The sequence below is a fragment of the Sus scrofa genome, chromosome 13, assembly GCF_054392235.1.
Source record: "Sus scrofa isolate SSC_HxYL_T2T_F1_AM1 chromosome 13, Sscrofa_HxYL_maternal_Yorkshire_Landrace_v2.0, whole genome shotgun sequence".
In the NCBI taxonomy this organism is placed as follows: domain Eukaryota; kingdom Metazoa; phylum Chordata; class Mammalia; order Artiodactyla; family Suidae; genus Sus; species Sus scrofa.
The window spans coordinates 161,755,420-161,779,669 of NC_139395.1; the positions used below are offsets into that span (position 1 = coordinate 161,755,420).

The following is a 24,250-nucleotide window of genomic DNA, read 5'->3' on the forward strand; positions in this document are numbered from 1 at the left end:
TTTTTGACTTTAGTATGTCTCTTGATACCAAGACATGATTACTGGTTCAAAAAAATTTAATTAATTAATTAATTTTTCTAAAAAGGGCTGCACCTATGGCATATGGAAGTTCCTGGGCCAGTGGTCAAATCAGAGCTTCAGCTGCTGGCATACTCCACACCCAAAGCAACACTAGAATTGAGCCACATCTGTGATCTATGCTGCAGCTCATGGCAATGCCAGATTCTTAACCTACTGAGTGAGGCCAGGGATGGACCGGCATCCTCACAGACACTCTATCATGGTTTTAACCTGCTAAGCCACAATGGGAATGCCAAGAACAACTTTAAATAGGCCTTCAGTAATGTGATGATAAGATAGAGGGTGGGGGGGCAGTTTATTGTCCTATGATTAGGTGTAAATTTTTCAGTGAGCTGATTATCTGGACTGTGAACTTTACAAATGTTTCTCAGTTTTTGTTCCCACAATTTAGGTTGAAAATGATGGATGGAGTAGGCTAGGGTTGGCTATTTCCCTTCTCTCCTCCACCCCCCACCCCCGTATAAATTAGGCTCTCTCAGTCAGGGTGTTTAAGTGGTTTCTCTTGAGGTCAGACTTTGTTAAAAAGAACAGAGTTATATGATGCATTTCAAAATGGTTCCTTTTTCCCTTCCTGTGACAGAAGCTTGAAGGGATTTTTCTCCAATATTTACTGTGAGAACCTGGTTGAGTTCCTGGAGGTAAAACTCTCAAAAGTGTGAGGGTCCCTCTATGACTGTGTACCTCTGGAGTTTTGGACTCTCATTTGTCCTCTAGCAATTCACCAATTACAGTTCAGGTTTTTCTACTCTGACACCGATTCCTTTGGAGGTTTTCTGCTCTCAAGTATCTGCTTTAACAAATTGTGCTTCTCAGTATATTAGTTATTTCCTGAAAAGAAGTATTTTGCTGAGTTTCCTTTTTTTCTTCATTGAGAGTGGTATATATTAACTAAATAAGAAAAAACACTGAAAAAATGAGATACAATGAGATTCAGAGCACAAGTGGAGGAACTGGATTTTGGTAGTGATGACATATCCAGACAAAACTTTCATTGAAAAAGACCGTGCATCCACATGTTCACTGAAGCACTATTCACAATAGCCAAGACATGGAAACAACCCAAATATCCATTTACAGATGAATGGATTAAGAAGATGTGGTATACATACACAATGGAATACTACTCAGCCATAAAAAGAACAAACCAATGCCATTTGCAGCAACATGGATGGAACTAGAGATTCTCATACTAAGTGAAGTAAATCAGAAAGAGAAAGACAGATACCATATGATAACACCTTATATGTGGAATCTAAAATATGGCACAGACGAACCTATCTACAGAACAGAAACAGAATCACAGACATGAACAGCAGATTTGTGGTTGTCAAGGGGGAGGAGGAGGGAGTGGGATGGACTGGGAGTTCGGGGTTAATAGATGCAAACTCTTAAAATTAAAATGGATAGACAATGAGGTCCTGCTGTATAGCACAGGGAACTATGTCCAATCACTTGTGATGGAACATGATGAAAGATAATATGAGAAAGAAAGTGTGTATATATGTATGACTGGGTCACTCGGCTGCACAACAGAAATTGACAGAACAATGTAAATCAACTATAATAAATTTTTTTAAGTTTAAAAAAATAAAATCATTTAAAAAATCAAAATGAAGTAACTATGGTTTAAGAAATAAAAGAGGAGCAGAGTGGCCATTCTGGATGTGCTTTCACACACACTCCTGCATCACTGAGAATTTGAACTTTCTGATCTAAATCAAACTCAAGGACACCATCAGCAATTTTCAAAAAAATATGTGCTAGCAGCTGCTAGCTGCAACCTTGTAGTTTCAAAATTCCCTATGCCATTCCCAACTATTTAATTACTTTGAACTCCAAACAATCCTTGTTTAACATCGCCCTTATTTTTTGGCAGTTCCAATCCTAGTTCTTAACAAACAACTTATGTAACCTTGCTTTTTTTTTTTTTCCCCTTTATAAGCTCCCCCCATTTTGCAGGCCAATATAATACATTTCAAGTATTTTTGGATATGTCTTTTCCTGGCTGCAGTCCTAACAAATTCCAAATAAACACCTTTTTATTTATTTATTTATTTATTTATTTTTTGTCTTTTGTCTTTTGGTTGTTATTGTTGCTATTTCTTGGGCTTCTCCCGCGGCAAATGGAGGTTCCCAGGCTAGGGGTTGAATCGGAGCTGTAGCCACCGGCCTACGCCAGAGCCACAGCAATGCGGGATCCGAGCCGCGTCTGCAACCTACACCACAGCTCACGGCAACGCCGGATCGTTAACCCACTGAGCAAGGGCAGCGACCAAACCCGCAACCTCATGGTTCCTAGTTGGATTCGTTAACCACTGCGCCACGACGGGAACTCCCCAAATAAACACCTTTTTATTTCAATCATATCTCCATTTCTGAAATTTTGGTTAACATTACAAAAGGTGACGTCTTTCATTTTAATAACGAGAATAAAGATAAGATGGCACAGATGCAAGTCATTTATGGATTGGTGGTAGGGAGATGGGGGATTTCTTTCCCAAAGTGTTTGAAGCAAAGTCATAGTTTGAAAGTTAGTTAAGGAAGAAGGGAGAGAAAGATGAGGAACAAGGATAGTGAAACAATCATTACCAAGATTAGGAGAGCAAACATATTACACACAAATGAAATGGCTATACTCTTTACTCCTTGGGTAGCACTATTCCAAAACAGGCTGATAAATATGAAGGAAAAGATTTTTCTTCAAAGTAGAAATACCAGTGCATGTTTCTCTTTATTTCAGAATATATAAAATCACAACCAAGAGATTAACATGTCGCATTATTAACAATAAATTTTCTTCAATAAAAATGAATTTTTGAGAGTCCTTTATACTCATATTGTTTTTCTCAATCTTTCTAAATTTACTGACACTCATACTATGTCCAAAACATAGTTAACCTTGGTAAATGTACCAAGAGCACTTGAAGAGAATGTATATTCTGCACATTGGGTTACTATTCCATAAATATGTTGTATCAAAGTAATTGATACTATTCATATATTCTGTCTTTAAAATATTTTTGTCTAATTGTTCTATTAATTTCTGAGAGAGGGATGTCAATATCCTTAATTATGACTATGCAATAGTCTATTTCTCTCTTTAATTTAATCAATTTTGCCTCATGTATTTTGAAACTGTTATTTGGTCTATATACATTTATGATAATTAGGTCTTTCTGATGAATTAAGCAATTTAATGATATAAAATTTTTTTATTTCTGGTAATGTTCTTTATATTGAAGATTTTATTTGTTATTAATATAGCTCTCTGGCCTTTTCGTCCTTATGTTTGCATAGTTTATATTTTCTCTATCCATTTACTTTCAACTTACATGTCTCTCATTGGATAGTTCATTTTTGTAGGCAAAATATGATTGGCTTTTGCTTTTTTTTTCTTTTCTGACAATCTCTACTTTTGTGTCAATATATAAAATAGTTGTTAAGATGATAAAAATTGCACCCATCATTTTACTATTTGTTTTCTGTTTGTCCTCTTTGTTTATTGTCCCTTTTTTGTTCTTTCCTACTTTCTTTTGAGTTAACTAATATATTTAAGGACATCATTTTAACAAAGCTGTTGACTTTTTGGCTAACTACTTTATTTTTTTAGTATTTGAAAAAACATACTATTTTTCCAGTATTTGATCCAAAGGTTATTTTTTCAGTATTTGATCTAAAGGTTAATTCCCCATTCATTTCCCTACAAAATCATCTTTAGGAAACTTCAATTCTACTGCTGTTTAATGGGTTTGTCTATTCTGCATATTATATGAAAATGGAATCATATATGTGGTCTATTGAGACCGTCTTCTTCGCAAAAGACTTTCAAGGTCCACCTATGCTGTAGCATGTAACAGTATGTCACTTTTTATGACCTAATAATATTCCATTGTAAGAATATACCACATTTTATTTACCCAACTCATCAGTTAATAGACATTTGGATTGTTCATAATAGACCTTTTGGCTGTTATGAACAACTCTGCTACAAATGTTTGTGTATAAGCTTTTTTTGTGGATATATGTTTTCAATTCTGGGCATATACCTTGGAGTAGAATTGCTGAGTCATATGGTAACTCTACTTTTTTTGAGGAACTGACTATTTTCCAAAGTGATTGCATCATTTTAATTTTCCACTAGCAATTTGTGAGTGTTTCGATTTCTACATATCCTGACCAAAAGTTGCTATAATCTACCTCTCTGATTATAGATCAGTGAAAATGACATGACATCTTATTATGGTTTTTATTTGTATTTTCCAGATGCCTAGCAATGTTAAAGATCCCTTCATGTGTTTATGTTCTCCTCTGGAGAACTATCTATTCAGATAGTTTGTTTTTGGATCCAATTTTAAATTGAGTTATTTATTTTTACATTATTTGCATTTAATTGCTCTTTATGTATTTCAGATACACGTCTCTAATCAAGTATGTGATTTACAAATATTTTCACCCATTCTGTGAGTTGACTTCTCACTTTAACAGTATCCTTTGAAGCACAAGATGTCCTTTATTCTGATGTACAATTTATCCATCTTTTTCTTTTGTCACTCGTGCTTTTGTGAATTGTGTTGAAGACAACTTTATCTAATTCAAAGTCAAAGACTTTTTTTTTTCCTACAAAGAGTCTTATGATTTTAGCTCTTACATTTAAGTCTATGATTGTTTTCATTTTTTGGCTTTTTAGGGCCACACGTGTGGCATATGGAAGTTCCCAGGGTAAGGGTAAAATCAGAGCTGTAGCTGCTGGCCTACATCACAGCCACAGCAACACCAGATCCTTAACACACTGAGCAAGGCCAGGGGTCAAACCCGTGCCCTCATGGATAATAGTTGGATTCATTACCACTGAGCCATGATGGGAACTCCTAGGTCTACGATTAATTTTGAGTTAACTTTTGTATACGGTATTAATATAGTAATTGTTCTTAGTATTCCCTTAACAATTCTTTTTTTTCCTGCAGTCAATAGTGATATCCCTTCTGTGAACTTCTTGAATCTGTAAATCATTAAATTTGGAAGAATTTTTGTTATTATTTTATCAAATATTCTTTTCTGCCTTGTTCTTTATGCCCCTCTACCACTTTTATTCTTTTGCATGCGGATATCACATTGCTTCAGTACCATTTATTGAAAAAACTATTTTTCCCCCATTTAATGATCTTGACTCCTTTGTTGATAATCAGTTGACCATCAGTTGACCATAGACATATTGGTTTATGTCTAGACTTCAGTTCTATTCTATTGCTTTATATGTTTATCCTTATGTCAATACCATAATGCCCTAATAACTGTAGTAAGTTTTTAAATAAGCAAATGTGAGTCCTTAAATTTTGTCCTTTTAAAAGACTGTTTTGACTCTTCAGGGTCTCTTGCATTTCCATATTAGTTCAGAATCTACTTGTAATTTTTTGCAAAAAAAAAAGCCAGCTGGGATTTTGATAGAGATTATGTCTAATCTGTAGGTTAATCTGGGGAATGTCAGCATCTTAACAATATTGAGTCTTCAGATTCTTGAACAACATCGCTTCTCGGCCTTTTGGCTAAGATCAAGTGCAGATTCTTGAACATGAATACTGTACCATTTAATTTCTCTTAATGATGCTTTTTATTTTCAGAATAAATGTTTTGCACTTTTCTTTACAATTTTTTCCCTATGTATTTTAGTCTTTTTTGATGCTATGGTAAATGGAATTGTTCTTTAATTTTTATTTTTGGATTTTTTTCTTACTGCAAGCATATACAAACATGATTTTTGCACATTAACCTTATATCCTGCAAACTTACTAAAACTGTTTTTTAGTTTAAATGCTTTTTAATGGATTCATTAGGATTTTCTCTGTACAAGATCACATCATCTTCAAAGAGAAAAAGTTTTGCTTCTTTACACTCACTATTACCATTTTATTTCTTTTTCTTGCCTTAGTGCTCTGTATGGAACTTACAAATAATACTAAATAGAAATGGTAAGAGCAGACATCTTTTTCTTGATTCTGATTTTAATATAAAAGTTGCCACCCTTTGATTATTAGGACTAATGTTATATATTGGTTTACATAGATATCTCAGTAGATTGAGTTCACTTCTATCCTTAGTCTGTGGAGTGTTTTTATTATGAAAGGGTGTTGTCAAAGACTTTTTCTGCATCAACTGAAATAGTCATGTAGTATGGATTTTGTCTTTTATTGTATTTATGTGTTGTATTACATTGTTTGATTTTTACATGTTCAACCATCCTTACATTCCTGGGATAAATCCCACTTGGTCATGGTGTATAATCCTTTTATAAAAAAAATTATTTTACTGAAGTGTAATTGACTTATAATGTTAATTTCTGCTGTACAGCAAAGTGATTCATTTAGACATATACAGCATATAATCCTTTTAATATGCTACTGGATTCAATTTGTTAATAATCTGTTGAAGATTTTTGCATCATACTTATAAGGGATATTGGTCTTTTTGCATCATACTTATAAGGGATATTGGTCTTCAATTTTCTTGCATTGTCTTTGGCTGGCTTTGGTATCAGGGTAATGCTGGCCTTATAGAATAAACTGCTAAGTTATCCCTCCTCTTCTATTTTTTGGAAAAATTTGAGAAGATTTAAGGTTAAGGCTTTGGTAGAATTCACAAGTGAAATCATCTGCACCTGGGCTTATCTTGGTGCGAATCTTTAAAATGACTAATTCAATGTCTTTACTGGTTATAGGTCTATTCAGATTTACTATTTTTTCTTGAGTAAGTTTTTAATCTAACTTGTTGCCCTGTAATTGTTCTTAGTATTCCCTTACAATTCTCTTTTTTTTCCTGCAGTCAATAGTGATATTCCTTCTGTGAGCTTCTTGAATCTGTAAATCATTAAATTTGGAAGAATTTTTGTTATTATTTTATCAAATATTCTTTTCTGCCTTGTTCTTTATGCCCCTCTACCCCTGGTACTCTAATATACGTATGCTAAACATTTTTTACATTGTCCTACAAGCTGCTGAGGCTCTGGTTATTTATTTTTAATCTGTTCCCTTTGTTATTGACTGGAGGATTTTTATTTACCTGTGTTTAATCTGGGTGGCTCTTTTAATAACTTCATTAAGCTAAATTAAGTTCATTCGGTGAATTTTAATTGCTGATTTAGTATTTTTTAATTCTATAATTTCAGTTTGTTTTAAAAAGATTGTTTTATATCTCTGAGTGATATCCTAATGTTTTATTTAGTACTTTCATCTATTTCTTTAGGTACTTGAGCATAATTAAGATGAATGGATGGATGAATGGATAAAGAATATGTGATACACACACACACATGCACACATATGCATACAATGGAATATTACTCGGGCACTAAAAAGGAATGAAATCTTGCTATTTGCAACAATATGGATGGACCTAGAGGGTATTATGCTAAGTGAAATAAGTCAGACAGAGAAAGATAAATAACATATGACTTTACTTATATGTGAAATGTGAAAAACAAAATAAATAAACAAATATTTAATAGAAACAGACTCATAAATACAGGGAACTCATGGTTACCAGAAAGGAAGGGGCAGGGGGTATACAAGACAGGTAAAAGGGATTAATAAGTATATACTCATAATTATAAAATAAATACATCATAGGGATGTAATGCATAGCATAGGGGACATAGTCAATTATATTTTAATAACTTATATGGTGACAGATGATAACTAGACTCAATGGTGAACACTTCATAATGTAGAAAAATATTGAATCATATTATATACATGAAAGTAATACAATATTTTAAGTCAACTATATTTTAATTTTAAAAATTCTTTAGGAATTCCCGTTGTGGCGCAGTGGTTAACGAATCCGACTAGGAACCATGAGGTTCTGGGTTCGGTCCCTGCCCTTGCTCAGTGGGTTAAGGATCCGGCATTGCCGTGAGCTGTGGTGTAGGTCGCAGATGTGGCTCAGATCCCGCATTGCTGTGGCTCTGGTGTAGGCCAGTGGGAGCGGCCCAAAGAAATGGCAAAAAGACAAAAAAAAAAAAAAAAAAAAAAAAAGTTTAAACTGACTTTAAAAAATTAAAAAAAAAATTCTTTAATACTTTGCTAATTCTCACATTTAGATTATTTCAAGGACAGTCCCCATTGTCCTTTCTTTTAAGATTATAAATTTTATCTTGAACATTGTGAATGAGAGAGATTCTAGTTCTGTTACAGTTCTCTGTATTGATTGATTAATTATTATTAATTAATTATTTTCTCAGTTAACTTGGATTGACATAAATTGCAAGCTGTTTCTTCACTGCACTGAGCAGAAACTTAAATTTCAGATCACTTTTAGTCTTCAGCTTAGCTACTTGGATTCTGCCCTACACATACTTAGATTAGAAGTCAGCCAGAGATTTGGGCAGAGGTCTTAAACAAAATTGGGGACTTTCTCTATTTGGTTTTGCCTTTTCCAAAATTTACCACCATAATTTCCAGTGGTTTATATTTTCCCAAACTTTGTCTGGTGGTTCTTCACATCAGTAAGATTGAAGGTTTTCTATGAGAGTTTAACTGTATCACTTGGTATCAACTTGGGCCTGCCCTCAGGCCAAAGGTTTTTTTTTTTTTTTTTTTTTTTTTTTTTGGTCTTTTGTCTTTTTGTTGTTGTTGTTGTTATTGCTATCTCTTGGGCCGCTTCCGTGGCATATGGAGGTTCCCAGGCTAGGGGTTGAATTGGAGCTGTAGCTACCGGCCTACGCCAGAGCCACAGCAACGCGGGATCCGAGCCGCGTCTGCAACCTACACCACAGCTCACGGCAACGCCGGATCCTTAACCCACTGAGCAAGGGCAGGGACCGAACCCAGAACCTCATGGTTCCTAGTCGGATTCGTTAACCACTGCGCCACGACGGGAACTCCCCAAAGGTTTTAAAAATAAGAAATTCACTCAGTGTCATTCCCTTTTTCCAGTTGTTCACTCCTGTTCTCTATATGCATGTTCTTGATTGCTCTCCAGTACTTTCAGATAATAGTTATTCATATTTTGTCCAGAAGTTACAGTTGGTAAATAGAAGAGTTTGTTCTTTAACAGTTACTTGGCCATATTGAAAAAAAAAGCAGAACTCTGGATAATCATTTCAATCTAAGAAATCTTGTTGCTCTGTATTTGAATTTTAACTGAAATTGCTTTATCTTAGAGGAACAGGGAAATACAGTCTTTGGGAAAATAATTTTCCTTATAGAAATATAGTGACATTTTAAAGAATGTGATCATTTACATCAGTAGGAGAGACTCAGAGAAGTTGTGTTATCTTCTCACTCTGTTTTATGGTTTAAATTTTATATGTTATTTTATCATCATTTATTACCCAAAATGTTTTTTATATCTTGGAGTGATGTCAATGATCCACATTCTGAAGTTCTTCTGCCTTTTTCTCATCCTCCATGTTTTTGTTTGTCAGTGTGGTTTTCCAGGTAGGATAAGTAGAGAATCAATGGATGTATTAATGTTGTGTTCTTCTTATCTGTCTAGTTTTTTTTTTTTTTTAAGAAAGCATATTTTTCCTGTCTTAAAATTTTTTTCCTCTTTGATTTCTTTAACACATTTATTTTATAACCTATATTCAAGAATTCCAATATCCTAATATCTGATTCATTTAGTAACTTTCATATCTGAAGTTTTGACTCTTATTCTTTAGGAATCAGAGAGGACAGCCAATGAAGGGTATATTATTTCATTTTATGGCTGCTTGTTTCTTCCTCTGTTTTTATAATTTTGGAATGTGAGCTTATGGTTATGTGGATTTGAGTCTGAGAACCAGTTTGAGTAGAGAAACTTGGTGAAGGATTATGATTTTTCCATTATGATATATACCTGAGCCTTCACTCACTGCTATGGATTGAATAGGTACTCCACAAATTTATATGTTGAAACCCTAATATCCAGTGTGATAACAGCTGGAGATGGATCCTTTGGGAAGTAATTAGATTATGAAGGGGGAGTCCCCATGATGGGACTAGTACCCTTATTAGAAGAGATACAAGAAAATTTGCTTTGTTCTCTCTCCCTCTGCCCCTCCCAGGTGAGGATACAGTAAGAAAGCAGTTGCCTATAAGCCAGGAGGTGGGCTTTCATAAGACACCACATCTGTAGGTACCCTGACCTTAGGATTTTCAGCTTCCAGAACTGTGAGAAATAAATTACTGTTTAAACTACACAGTCCATGGCAGTTTTGTTGCAGCAGACAAAACTAAGATTCTCACTCTTGTTTTGGCTATATAGTGAAAACCATATATATTCTTTGGCTGATCTCTCTTGTCCCTTAGAATACCAAGGTTTATTTAGCTTTTTCCACAAATCCTTAGTTTCTCTTAGTGTCTCTTAGTTTCCATTCTGGCTCTACTACTGTTTCTGATAATTGTATCTATCTTGCCTTTGACTGTTAAGTGCTGTCATCTTTTCTTGGTAATGCAGAATCCTATCATCTCCACTGTCATTATGAAGCCCACTTCCATAACAACTTCTCTTACTCTCTATTCTGGCCTACAAAAGATCCCACCATTGAGCTTCTCAATGATGCCAATACTCTCTTCCCACCCTATCCTTTATTATTGAACTTCTTACTGTTTTCGTCAAGGAAGTATCTTCTGGAATCTCTGGAGACTACAGCAGCTTATGAGTTCTAGAAAAATGATTACCATGGATAAGAATGCAAGACCCAATTTTTACACTGTCTATGAGAAATGCACTGTAAACATAGACAGAAAAGTATTAGAAGTAAACAGATTGGGGGAAAATATACCATGATAACACTAATAAAAGAAAGCTGGAGTGCCTAAATTAATATCAGATAAAGTAGATTTCAGACCAAAAAGAAAATATTATCAGAGATAACAGAAGACATTTCATAATAAAAAAGTAAGTTCATCAAGAGGAGGCCAAATTATCAATATTCTCAAACAAGATAACTAAAATGGGAATCACTGAGATGGCAACAACTTAAGAGTTCAAAGCATGAAATCATTTTCTTTGTCACTAAAATTCATAATTTCTAATGGGCACTTGAAGTAAAATCCAAAGGATAGAAGAAAGTCCTTTTGAAAGGAATCAAGGTTCATTTCTTTGAACTTTCCATTGATAACAGTCTATACCTTCAAAATAGGGAGCATGATGGGTGGCAGCCAAAACATAAAAAGAATCGATGATAAAGGAGAAATCTGTTCAACCAGGACCAGAGGATTCTAGGTTTGTGAAACACTTTCTTCTATAAACAACAGATCTCAGGGCTACCGAGGTCAAGATGCCCTTAAGAAAAGGTCCTCACAGGCACGAGTAACATTTTGTCTGTCATGGATGGTATCTTCTGATCAGCTGATTAGACAGCTCTCTTTTAGCTGGAAACTGGTAGGAGCCATTAGAGTTTTCTTATTCATCAGAATTGTATTGGGTACTCTATACTTGGCACACTTCAGGTAACGTAAGATAAGGTAAGGAAAGGGAGGAGAGAAGGAAGGAAAGAGAATTACAACTTATGTTATAATAGGGAATTTATTTAGTTTGGGGGAGAACTTGGGGTTGTCAGTGGAGATTCAGTTTATTTTTAAAAGGGAAAGTAAACAGAAGAAAATGGAATACTTGATAGATGTTTATTTTTAATCGTGGTAGATGCAAGAAATTAGAATGAACAAATAACTATGCTTTAAATCAAGAGTCAGCAAATTATAGACCATGGCCAAAATCCAGCCAGGCACACATTTTTTGGATAAAATTTTGTTGAAACAAAGTCATGCACATTTGCTTATGTATTATACGTGGTTGCTTTCTTGCTGCATTAATAGAGTTGAATACTTGCAAAAGAGACCATATGGACTACAAAGCTTCAAATGTTTATTTACTCTTTGGTCCTTTGGCAAAGCTATACTGTGTGCTATGATAGAGCTTTAGAGTCTAGAACATTGAAGACACAACTTGATCTCAGTAATCCTTCCAAGGTCAGCTCTGACTTCTTATCTCTTTCTGGAATAAATTCTTGAGCCTAATATTGGCTAAATTTAACAGTTAGAATCTCATTCCTTGCTTTCCTTCCAGCCCAAGGCAATAACATTTAGCTACCTAGAAAAGCCAAATTATTATAGAGGCCTGTTCACTGCTCATTTCTAAGACCTGTATTGAATTTGTTTATTTTTTAATGTGGTAAAATTGGGTGGATACTTAGAATGGGAAGCAAGAAGTAAATTTTTATAAGCAGAGGGCACATAAATAGTTACTGAATGGTAGTTTTATAAACCCAGAGGAGGGACTTTTTAGGCCCTTAAATCCTAAGAAGAATTTTTTAAATCATTGCGTTTTTTTAATATCGCAGACAGGTTTTTCAGACACCAAATTTGAAGTAGATTAGGACTATTTTGATTATCAGAAACTCTATGAAACTCAAGGGAAAGAATGCAAGTAGGTCTCAGGGACTACCGAATTGGGAAGTTGAGCTAGATGATGTCTGCCATCTCTTTATTCCGCTTCATTCTTCCCAAGGTAGGTATATTAGGGTTCTTCAGAGAAACAGAACAGGATGTATGTGTGTGTTGGACATACATTCTGTAGAGAAAGATACAGAGAGAGAGATAGTAAGACAAAGACAGAGAGACTGATTTACTTTAAGGAATTGGATCGAGTAATTGTAGAGGTTTAGTCAAGTCCAAAATCTCCAGGGTAGACCAGCAGGCTGATGAGTTGCAGTTTGAAGGCAGTCTGCTGGCAGTCCCAGGAGGTCAGTCTTTTTTTATTAAAATCTTCAACTTATTGGATGAGGCCCACCCACATTATGGAGGATAATTTGCTTTACACAAGGTCTACTGACTTAATTGTTAATCTCATCTAAAAATACATTCCCAGAAAAACCTAAAATAATGTTTGACTAAATATCTGGGTATAATGATCTAGCCAAGCTGACCCATAAAATTAACTATCACAGTAAGAAAAATGGAAAAGGAAGAGAGATGAGCTATACTTCTCTGTTCTAGTCCCAAAATTCTTGACAAAAATATTATGATTTGCCAATATGAGGTGCCCACCACTGGGCCAAACAATTTTAATCAGGGGGTGGTATCTGGAAAGAGGACTATAATTAGCTCAACTTGTGTGAGATACCCATGAAGGACAAATCCATTATGGCTAGGGAAGGGGTAAAGCTGCATAATATAGCTTTCCAGTATAAAAGGAGGTTATCCCTTAAATGAGGAATCACTGATTATTAGTTTATAAATGTATTTTCAAAAATGTCAGTGTGTGTTCCCATGTCATGATGGAACAACTTTTCATTTCTGTTTTACAAGGATTTTTGTTAATAGTTAATTGACTATTATGTTGTATTTAAGTTTTTGTTGGGAAATAATGGCTTCCATTTCATAAGTATCTAAATTGATTTCATTTACTTTTCTCTGAATATTTTATAGCTTCAACAATTACTTCATCTACAGACAGAAAGCAGAGCACTGTAATATCTCCTGAAGAAGGTAATATGCTTTTTTTGAGGCTAGTACTGAAGAAACATAGTTGGTAAGTTTGGACCAAGTGCCAGCTTGTGCCCAGCTGAAGAATGAGGGATCCTGAATGACTCACCCATTCTTCCCTAAAGCAGTTCAATTCTACTGGAAGATTAAAGAGCTTTCTCTATGAGGCACTGTCCTGGGCTTTATGCAGAACATGAAGGTGAGCAAAATGAGCAAGACTGCCAGAGAGCCCCCAGGGAGCCCAGTTTTGTGGGGGAACCCAGATAGGAACACAGCAGAGGAGATAAGCACTCACATCAAGAGAACCAGGAGTGTAGAGAGGGAGTGTTAAGCACCAAGGCTTAGAAAATGCTTCACAAAGGATGCAGCATGTGAATTGTGTCTTAAAGGAAGTGAGTGTTTTAATAGAAAAAGAGTATTATGTAGGACACCCTAGAGAGTAAAAACAGGGTGAAAAAATGACATCAAAATGGATTTGTGCTTGGTTTTTTTCTTCTGGAGTATGGGGGCAGTGTAGGGGATAAAATTGCAAAGTGAATCAATGTGAAATAGAGGGCCTTCAAAGCCAATACAACCACATTCAAATGTCTTATTCTGGCAGTGAGAGGCCTCTAGAAGGTTTTAGAGTTGAGAGAATCACATGTGTTGTAGAATGATGTACTGGCTGCAGTGTAAGGTATGAACTGAAAGGAAAAGAGCTCTGGGTCAGAGACAGAAGTTAGGAGGCTTTTGCAGCAATTCAGTGCATGATAATGGGGACTTAATCTAGGGTATGGTAGTGAAAAAAAGAAAGGAAATGTCCCAATTTACATTCCCACCAACAGTGTAAGCGGGTACCTTTTTCTCCATACCCTCTCCAGCATTCATTATTTGTTGACTTGTTAATGATGGCCGTTCTGACTGGTGTGAGGTGGTACCTCACTGTTGTTTCGATTTGCACTTCTCTAATAATTAGTGATATTGAGCATTTTTTCATATGCCTGTTGGCCATCTGTTTGTCTTCTTTGGAGAAGGTCTTTTGCCCATTTTTCATTCAGGCTTTTTGCTCTTTTGTTATTGAGTTGCATGAGTTGTTTATATATTTCTTCTGTACTATGGAAAACAGTATGGAGGTACCTCAGAAACTAAATATAGAGCTACCATATGATCCAGCAATTCCACTGCCAGGCATACGTCCAGATAAAACTTTCACTGAAAAAAGACAACTGCACTCCTATGTTCATAGCAGCACTATTCACAGTAGCCAAGACATGGAAACAACCTAAATGTCCATTGACAGATGAACAGATTAAGAAGATGTGGTACATATATACAAAGGAATATTACTCAGCCATAAAAAGACAAACTAATGCCATTTGCAGCAACATGGATAGACCTCATACTAAGTAAGTGAGCCAGAAAGAAAAAAACAAATACCATATGATATCACTTATTTGTGGAATCTAAAATATGGAACAGAAACATACCCCCATACATTGCCCTGTGCATTCTTCTGTTTGGCTGTTCCTGAGTTGTATCCTTTATAATAACCTGGTAATAGTAAAATGCTATATAGGTACCCAGCCAGGCAGTCCCTTGAGGAATCCAACTACTCGCAAATCTATAAAATGACCCCCCAGTCTAAGCGCTCAAACCCAAGTGTTCACCTTCAGTTAGTTCTCTATTTCTAACTATATAAAATTGATCCTTTTTTTTTGTTTTTTTGGTGTCTTTTTAGGAAAAAAATAAAAATAAAATAAAATAAAGTATGGAACAGATGATCCTATCAAAAAAACAAAAACAAAAACAGAAACAGATCATGGCCAAGAAGAGCACACTTGGGGTCCCCCAGGAGTAAAGGGGAGGGAGTGAGATGGATGGGCATTTTGGGGGTTTTTTAGATGTAAACTATTATATTTGGAATAGATGGGCAATGGGATCCTACTGTATAGCACAGGGAAATGTATATGTGATTGGGTCACTTTGCTGTACAACAGAACTTGATAAAAAATCATAAATTATAATAATAATAAATGCAAAAAAAGAGAAATTCTATGTATGTACTACTGAGTCACTTTGTTCTACAGAAGAATTGGAAAAACATTGTGAATCAATTATACTTAAATAAAACAGGACTAACTCCCTGTCAGGAGCATTAGTAGGGGGGAAAAAAAAAAAGAAAAGAAAAGAAAGGGAATGTCCCAAGGCCAATTGAAAGTAATCTTTAGAGTTACTTCTTTGAATACTGTGCCTCTTTTGAAATGAATGTTTATTTGACTAGCTGGTACTTTCCTTAAAAATAAAAAAAAAAAAGACAGAGTCAGATCTTGAGGATAAACATTAGGGAAAACATTAAGGCTGCATATCCCTACAAGGTAAATTTTAAACTCTGAAGAACATGAAAGCATTCACAGCTTTCTCCCTCACTAGTCCCTTATCTCTCTGATTTTAGCTTTGGCATCTTTCCTTTGTGCCCACATGCCTATCCATGCCTGCCTCTAATTGTTCTCCAACAAGCCATTTTCTTGCTGGTCTCTAAGTCTTTGCCAAGTGGGAGATTCCCTCTGCAAGGGAGTTCCCTTTGGGGTGATGGAAAGAGCATAGATTTAACTGTACTCTCAGATCTGCTTTAAAATCTTCCCTCTTCCTTTATCTAGTTATGTGATCTTTATTTAGCTGTGGAATGCCAGGGCTTGAGTACATCGCATAAGAGGCAAGTGTCACCAAAAGAGGAGAGGAAAGATATTAAATGCAGAGTTCATCACAGATAATTTTATTCACATAAAAATTTTACCCTGCCACAGCTGGTTCTGTTCATGTTAAAGTGATGAAATCACTGACACACTGACACCTCTGATGTTATAGGTGAGTTGTAACAGAAACACCTAATCAGTGTATCTCATCACACCCCTACCAGTCATGGAAACACGTGAATTTATGGCAAAGAGTGAGCTTCTCTGTTGGAAAATGCTTAGTGGTTGCAGGGCTTGATTTTCACTTTAAAAGATGGGAAAAAGGAGTCACCTTATTTAATCCTCACAATTAGACTGAATGTACAGAAACAAAAATTTGTGAGCAGAGTCAGAGTTGAACTGTCTGATAGTATGTGTGGCTGAAAAGGAAGAAAGGGAGGGAGGAGGAAGATCTGTTGATTTTACTGACTTTATGATTCTCCAAATAAATAATAAACATTTTCCAGCTTGCTTAACCTGAATACCATCCTAGTTATTTTAAATAAGTTACCATATACTTTCAATATTTATGTTGAAGTGCCATTCTTAGGAATAAGCATTGCATTCTGGTGTTAGTGATTTCTTCTCTCTCATCAAAACTTAGGAAGAAACAAGTATATCACTAATTCCTCGTTCTATCTTGAGTATGAGTTACAAGATAAATCTGGTAGTCTCTAAGACGAAAGCATTTGATTTAGAGTATTGTCGGTCTTTTAATTTATAATTGTGTTTTATCATTTATTTGTTACATACACACATATACATATATCAAAAATCATGAATTAATTTTAAAATACTTAAAATAGTTCACACATATATAATATTGCTTACCCAATAAAACATAATATAGGAGAAAATGGGCTAATCTCTAGGTTAGGTTTAATATGTTATATACACTGTGAGAATATTTAATTTTTCTATGTAAGTCTAATATTTCCAGAATAAGATCACCAGCAAAGTAATGTTTTAGTACACTTCATGTAATATACTGTGGATAAAATTTAACACATGAAATCCCTTACCAAGCTTTTCTTTGGTTATCTTCTGTGTGTGTGTGTGTGCAGTTAATATTTCACTACCTGTACTGGTGGATACAACGGCTGAGCTCTATTGCCCTCCTGTGCTGTGGACAACTGTGGTGGTAGCAACATGGGAAATAGTCCTCAGAGACAAGGCCCCCTGCTTCAGAGCCTACAGGGCTGATACAAATGAGACCACATCAGGAAACTGTACTGATGAGAGAATAATCTGGTCCTCCAGACTTGACCAGAATCCTGCCCTTCAGATTGGTCCAGTGGCCATCACTCATGATGGGTATTACAGGTGTCAAAAGGTAGCACCAAATGGGAATTTCCATCGTGGCTATCACCTCCAAGTATTAGGTAAGGAACATCATGTCTGTGGCACTGCAGATAACCAGATTTAGCAGTGAAACAAATCTCTCTCTAATTCCTTGTCCCATGTATGTGTTAAGACTGAAGCATTATGCCTACATTTCTGCAGTACCCCCTGAGGTGACCCTGGTTCAAAGCGAGAATGGAACTGTGGTGTGCAAGGCGGTCGCAGGGAAGCCGGCTGCTCAGATTTCCTGGACCCCTGAGGGGGACTGTGTCACTGAGCAAAACCCTCACGGGGGCAATGGCACAGTGACTGTCTGGAGTATGTGCTACTGGAAGGCCCGTCATGTACCTAATGTGTCCTGCACTGTCTCCCACGTGACTGGCAACAAGAGTCTCTTCTTAGAGCTGAATCAAGGTAAGCACCTGTTTCTTTAGACGGTCAGCCTTTTACTCCACAGATTACGAATGACCAAGCAGAACATGTGCACAAGAAAACTTGTGCTCCTAATTTGAAAAGACTCTCTAAAACTTAACTGGATAATCATTAGTATACTGGAGAAACTGTATTTCTAAATCCAATAGCAAGAATTAATAACTTCTTAACTATTATCTTCTCTAGATATCTTTCATTCTGGAAGCTGTAAAAATATTCTTTGCTAATTTATAGATCCTTAGGCTTTTACTTTGAGATTAATTACTGTTATAGACTATCAATACTTTTAAAAAATTTAACAGTACTTAGACAGCCAAGAACAATAATTATCCCCTTCCTGATTTTTTGTTTCTTATAGTAGTTACTACTACATTTGCTACCCTGCATAAGAGATAAGTATCCTTGCTCCTCTCCCTTGTCATCCAAAATCAACTCATCCATTCACTTGGCAGATATTTACTGAATATTATGTGTTTAAGGCTGGAAAGTGCATGTCTTTAGATTGTTCCAGAGAGTATAATCTGTTGGTTAGGAGCAAAACCTTTGGTAACACACAGCTTCTTATTTACCAGCTGTGTGACTTTGAATAATATTTAACTTTTCTGTCTCATATTTTTTATTAGGATATAATTTATATGTAACATTATATTAGTTTCAGATGTACAACATGATTTGATATTTGTACGTATTATGAAGTAATTACCAAAATAGGTCTAGTGAATATCTCATGATTTCTTCATCTGTTAAATGGGATGATAGCACCCACCTCATATGGTTTTGTTAATTAAATAAAATACATAATTAACATGGTGCTTAGTACATAGTCAATACTCAATAAATATTAGCTATTGTGTTTATTGTATTAACAAATATTAGCTTCTATATCGATGAATGTTAGCTATTGTATTAACTATATTAATTCACATTAGCTATTATACTCATTACAATGAATATATTGTTACATTCTTATAATGTATAATTTATTATGTTACTAGAAATAATCATATCCAATTATTTGTCATAACATCATTCACATTTATTTATTTTTTGTAGCAGTTTTACTGACATCTAATTTACATACCATACAATTCACCCACTTAAAGTGTATTAACCAGAGTTCCCATTGTGGTTCAGAGGGTTAAGGACCCAGTGTTGTCTCTGTGAGGATGTGGGTTCGATACCTGGCCTCACTCAGTGGGTTAAGGATCCAGTGCTCCTGTGGCTGTGGTGTAGGCTACAGCTGCAACTCTGATTCAAACCCTAGTCTGGGAACTTCCATATGGTGCAGGTGCAGCCATCAAAAGAATATAAATAAATAAATAAATAAATAAATAAAGTATATCAACCATCACTATAATCAATTTTATTTTAAAAATTTTGTATTATGACTGATTTACAATGTTCTATCAATTTCTGTTGTACATCAAAGTGACCCAGTCACACATATACATATATACATTTTTTTTCTCACATTATCCCCTATCATGTTCCATTGCAAGTGATTAGATATATAGTTCCCTATGTTATACAGTAGGATCTCATTGCCTATCCACTCCAAATACGAGAGTTTTTGTCTCCTAACCCCAGATTCCCAATCTACCCCAATTCATCCCACTCCCTTCCCCTCCCCCGGCAAACATGAGTCTGTCCTACATGCCCATGATCTTTTCTGTTTTGTAGATAGATTATTTGTGCCATATTTTAGACTGCACATATAAGTGATATCATATGGTGTCTGTCTTTCTCTGACTTATTTCACTCAGTATGAGAGACTTTAGGTTCATTTATGTTGCTGCAAATGGCATAATTTTGCCCCTTTTTATGGCTTAGTAGTATTCCATTGAATATATGTACCACACCTTCCTAATCCATCCATCTATCAATGGGCATTTATGTTGTTTCCATGTCTTGGCTTTTGTGAATAGTGTTGCAATGAACATATGTGTGCATGTACCTTTTTCAATGAAAGTCTTATCTGGATATATGCTCAGGTGTGGGATTGCTGGGTCATATGGTAGTTTTATATTTATAGTTTTCTGAGGTACCTCTATACTGTTTTCCATAGTGGTTGTACCAATTGACATTCCCACCAGCAGTGTAGGAGGGTTCCCTTTTCTCCACATCCTCTCCAGCATTTGTTATTTCTTGACTTGTTAATTATGGCCATACCAACTGGTATAAGGTGAAACCTAAATGTAGTTTAGATTTGCTTTTCTCTAATAATTAGTGATGTTGAGCATTTTTTAATGTGCCTCTTGGCCATCTGTTTTTCTTTGGTGAAATGTCTATTTAGGTCTTCTTCCCAATTTTTAAATTGGGTTTTTTTTTTTGTCTTTTTTGTCTTTTTTGTTGTTGTTGTTGTTGTTGCTATTTCTTGGGCCGCTCCCGCGGCATATGGAGGTTCCCAGGCTAGGGGTTGAATCAGAGCTGTAGCCACTGGCCTACGCCAGAGCCACAGCAACGCGGGATCCGAGCCGCGTCTGCGACCTACACCACAGCTCACGGCAACGCCGGATCTTTAACCCACTGAGCAAGGGCAGGGACCAAACCCGCAACCTCATGGTTCCTAGTCGGATTCGTTAACCACTGCGCCACGACGGGAACTCCTGTTTTTTTGTTTTTGAGTTGTATGAATTGTTTGTATATTTTGGAGATTAAACCTTTGTCAGTTGAGTCATTTTGCAAAAGCTGTCTCCCATTCTGTGGGTTGTCTTTTCTTTTTTTTAATGGTTTCCTTTGCTGTGCAGAAGCTTTTGAGTTTAATTCGGTCCCATTGGTTTATTTGTGTCTTTATTGTCTTTATTCTAAGAGGTGGATCAAACAAGATGTTGCTGTGATTTATGTCAAAGAGCATTCTGCCTAAGTTTTCCTCTAGGAGTTTTATAGTGTCTGGCCTTACCTTTAGGTATTTAATCCATTTTGAGTTTATTTTTGCATATGGTGTTAGAAAATGTTCTAATTTCATTCTCTTACATGTAGTTGTCTGATTTTCCCAGCATCATTTATTGAAGATACTATCTTTCCTCCACTGTATGTTCTTGCCTCCTTTGTTATAGATAAATTGACCATAGGTGTTTGGGTTTATTTCTGGGTTTTATATACTATTCCATTGGTCTATATTTCTGTTTTTGTGCCAGTATTATACTGTTTTGATGACTGTAGCTTTGTAGTAGAGTCTGAAGTCAGGGAGCCTGATCTCTCCAGTTCTGCTTTTTTTTCTTTTTCAATATTGCTTTGGCTATACAAGGTCTTTTGTGTTCCCATACAAAAAAAAATTTTTTTCCCACTGTACAGCAAAGGGATCAAGTTATCCTTACATGTATACATTACATTTTTTTCCCCACCCTTTGTTCTGTTGCAACATGAGTATCTATACATAGTTCTCAATGCTACTCAGCAGGATCTCCTTGTAAATCTATTCTAAGTTGTGTCTGATAAGCCCAAGCTCCTGATCCCTCCCACTCCCTCCCTCTCCCATCAGGCAGCCACAAGTCTATTTTCCAAGTCCATGATTTTCTTTTCTGAGGAGATGTTCATTTGTGCTGGATATTAGATTCCTGTTATAAGTGATATCATATGGTATTTGCCTTTGTCATTCTGATTCATTTCACTCAGTATGAGATTCTCTAGTTCCATCCATGTTGCTGCAAATTTTAAAATATTTAATTCTAGTTCTGTAAAGAATGTCATTAATAATTTGATAGGGATTGCACTGAATCTGTAGATTGCCTTAGGTAGTATTGCCATTTTGACTATATTGATTCTTCCAATCCAAGAGCATGGTATATTTTTTCCATCTATTTGTGTCTTTTTTAATTTATTTCATCAGTATTTTATAGTTTTCAGAGTAAAGGTCTTTTGTGTCTTTAGGTAGGTTTATTCTTAGGTATTTTATTCTTTTTGATGCAATGGTAAATGGGATGGTTTCCCTAATTTCTCTTTCTGATCTTTCATTGTTAGTATATAGAAATACAATCAATTTCTGTGTATTAATTTTGTATCCTACCAAATTCATTAATGAGCTCTAATAGTTTTCTGGTAGTGTGTTTCGGATTTTCTAGGTATAGAATCATGTGATCTGCAAACAGAGATAGTTTTACATCTTCTTTTCCAATTTGGATTCCTCTTATTTCTTTTTCTTCTCTGATTTCCATGGCTAGCATTTCCAAGATTATGTTGAATAACATTGGTAAAAGGGGACATCCTTGTCTTGTTCCTGGTTTTAATGGAAATGCTTTCACTTTTTCACCATTGAGAATGATGCTAGCTGTGGGTTTGTCACAAATGGCTTTTATTATATTGAGGTAGTTCCCCTCTATGCCCACTCTCTGGAGAGTTTTTATCAGGAATGGGCATTGAATTTTGTCAAAAGCTTTTTCTGCATCTACTGAGATGATCATATGGTTTTTAATTTTTGGTTTGTTTATGTGGTGTATCACATTGACAGATTTGTGGATACTGAAGAATCCTTGTATCGAGATAAATCCTACTTGATCATGGTGTGTGATCTTTTTAATGTATATTTTTATGCAGTTTGCTAATATTTTGTTGAGGATTTTTGCATCTATGTTTATCAGTGATATTGGCCTGTAATTTCTTTTTTTTTTTTTTTTTTTTGGTGGTACCTTTGTCTGTTTTTGGTATCAGGGTAACTGTGGCTTCACTGAATGAGCTTGGGAGTATTCCTTCCTCTGCAATTTTCTGGAAAAGTTTCAGAAGAAGAGGTGCTAACTCTTCTCTGAGTGTTTAGTAGAACTCATGTGTGAAGCCATCAGTTCCTGAACTTCTATTTTTTGGAAGTTTATTAATCACATTTTCGATTTCAGTAGTTGTTACTGTTCAATTCATGTTTTCCATTTCTTCATGGTTCAGTCTTGGCAGCTTGTACCTTTGTAAGAATCTGTCCATTTCTTCTAGGTTGTCCATTTTATTGGCATACAGTTGCTTTTATAGTCTCCCATGATGCTTCGTATTTCTGCAGTGTGAGTTATAACTTCTTTTTCATTACTAATTTTGAACCCGCTCCCTTTTTTCTTGATGAGTCTGGCAAATGGTTTATCAATGTCTTAATTTTTTCAAAGAACTGACTCTCGGTTTCATTGATCTTCTCAATTGTTTTCTTTATCTCTCTGTTATTAATTTCTGCTATAGTATTTATGATCTCTTTCCTTCCACTAATTTTTGGCTCTGTCTGTTCTTCCTTCTCTAGATGTTTAATGTGTAAGGTTATTTGCATTTTTTCTTCTCTCCTGAGATAAGATTGTATTTCTATAAACTTCCCTCTCAGAACTGCTATTGCTGTGTCCTGTAGTTTTGGAATGTAGTATCTTCATCATAATTTGTCTCTATGTATATTTTAATTTCCTCTTTGATTTCTTCAATGATCCTCTGATTGTTTAGTAGCATATTGTTTAGCTTCAAAGAGTTTGTGGTTTTTGCTGTTTTTTTCTTGTTTATTTCTAGTCTCATAGCATTGTGACTGGAAAAAATGCTTGAAATAATTTCAATTTTTAAAAATTTATCAAGCCTTGATCTGCGGCCCAAGGTGTGCTCTATCTTGGAGAATGTTCTGTGTGCACTTGAAAAGAAAGTATATGCTGCTGTTTTGGGGTGAAAAGCTCTATAGATATCAGTTAAGTCTATTTGATCCAGTGTGTCATTTAAGGCCTGTGTTTCCTTACTGATTTTCTGCCTGGATGATCTGTCCATTGATCTAAGTGGGGTGTTAACATCCCCCACTATTACTGTGTTACTGTCAGTTTCCCCTTTTATGGCTGTTAGTAATTGCCTTAAATATTGCACTGCTCCTGTTTTGGGTGTGTATATATTTACAATCTTTATTTCTTCTTCTTGTATTGATTCTTTGATCATTATATAATGTGCTTCTTTTTTTCTTGTGAACTTCTTTATTTTAAAACATATTTTGTCTGATATGAGTATTGATACTCCTGCTTTTCTATAATTTCCACTTCCATGTAATATTTTATTCCATCTGTGTCCTTAGATCTGAAGTGGGTGTCCTGCAGAGAGCACATACATGGGTCTTGCTTTTGAATTCACTCAGCTAGTCTTTTTCTTTTAGTTGGAGTATTTAATCCATTTACATTCAATGTAATTATGGATAAGCATGTATTTATTGTCATTTACTTAAAATTTTTTTGTTATTTTGGGTCTTTTGTCTTCCCATCCTCTTTTTGCTCTCTTTTCTTGCAATTTGCAGAC

General features: G+C 35.4%; 1 protein-coding gene across 15 annotated transcripts in view; it reads left to right on the top strand.

Moving 5' to 3' along the window:
* The window catches only part of CD200R1L (CD200 receptor 1 like), a 45,826-nt gene that overhangs the window by 4,241 nt on the left and 17,335 nt on the right, over nucleotides 1-24,250 (top strand). For 8 of the 15 annotated variants that reach the window (XR_014822360.1, XR_002337484.2, XR_014822364.1 and 5 more), the window contains exons 2-4: nucleotides 13,488-13,547; nucleotides 17,320-17,637; nucleotides 17,759-18,010. Coding sequence is in view for 6 of the 15 variants with exons in the window: in XM_021068426.2 (XP_020924085.1) it covers nucleotides 13,488-13,547; nucleotides 17,320-17,637; nucleotides 17,759-18,010 (630 nt within the window). In the remaining 9 variants the exon portion in view is untranslated. Of the gene's footprint in view, nucleotides 1-13,487; nucleotides 13,744-17,319; nucleotides 17,638-17,758; nucleotides 18,011-24,250 lie in introns of all 15 variants that reach the window. The other 7 variants (XR_014822361.1, XR_002337488.2, XR_014822366.1 and 4 more) reach the window with 1 other exon arrangement.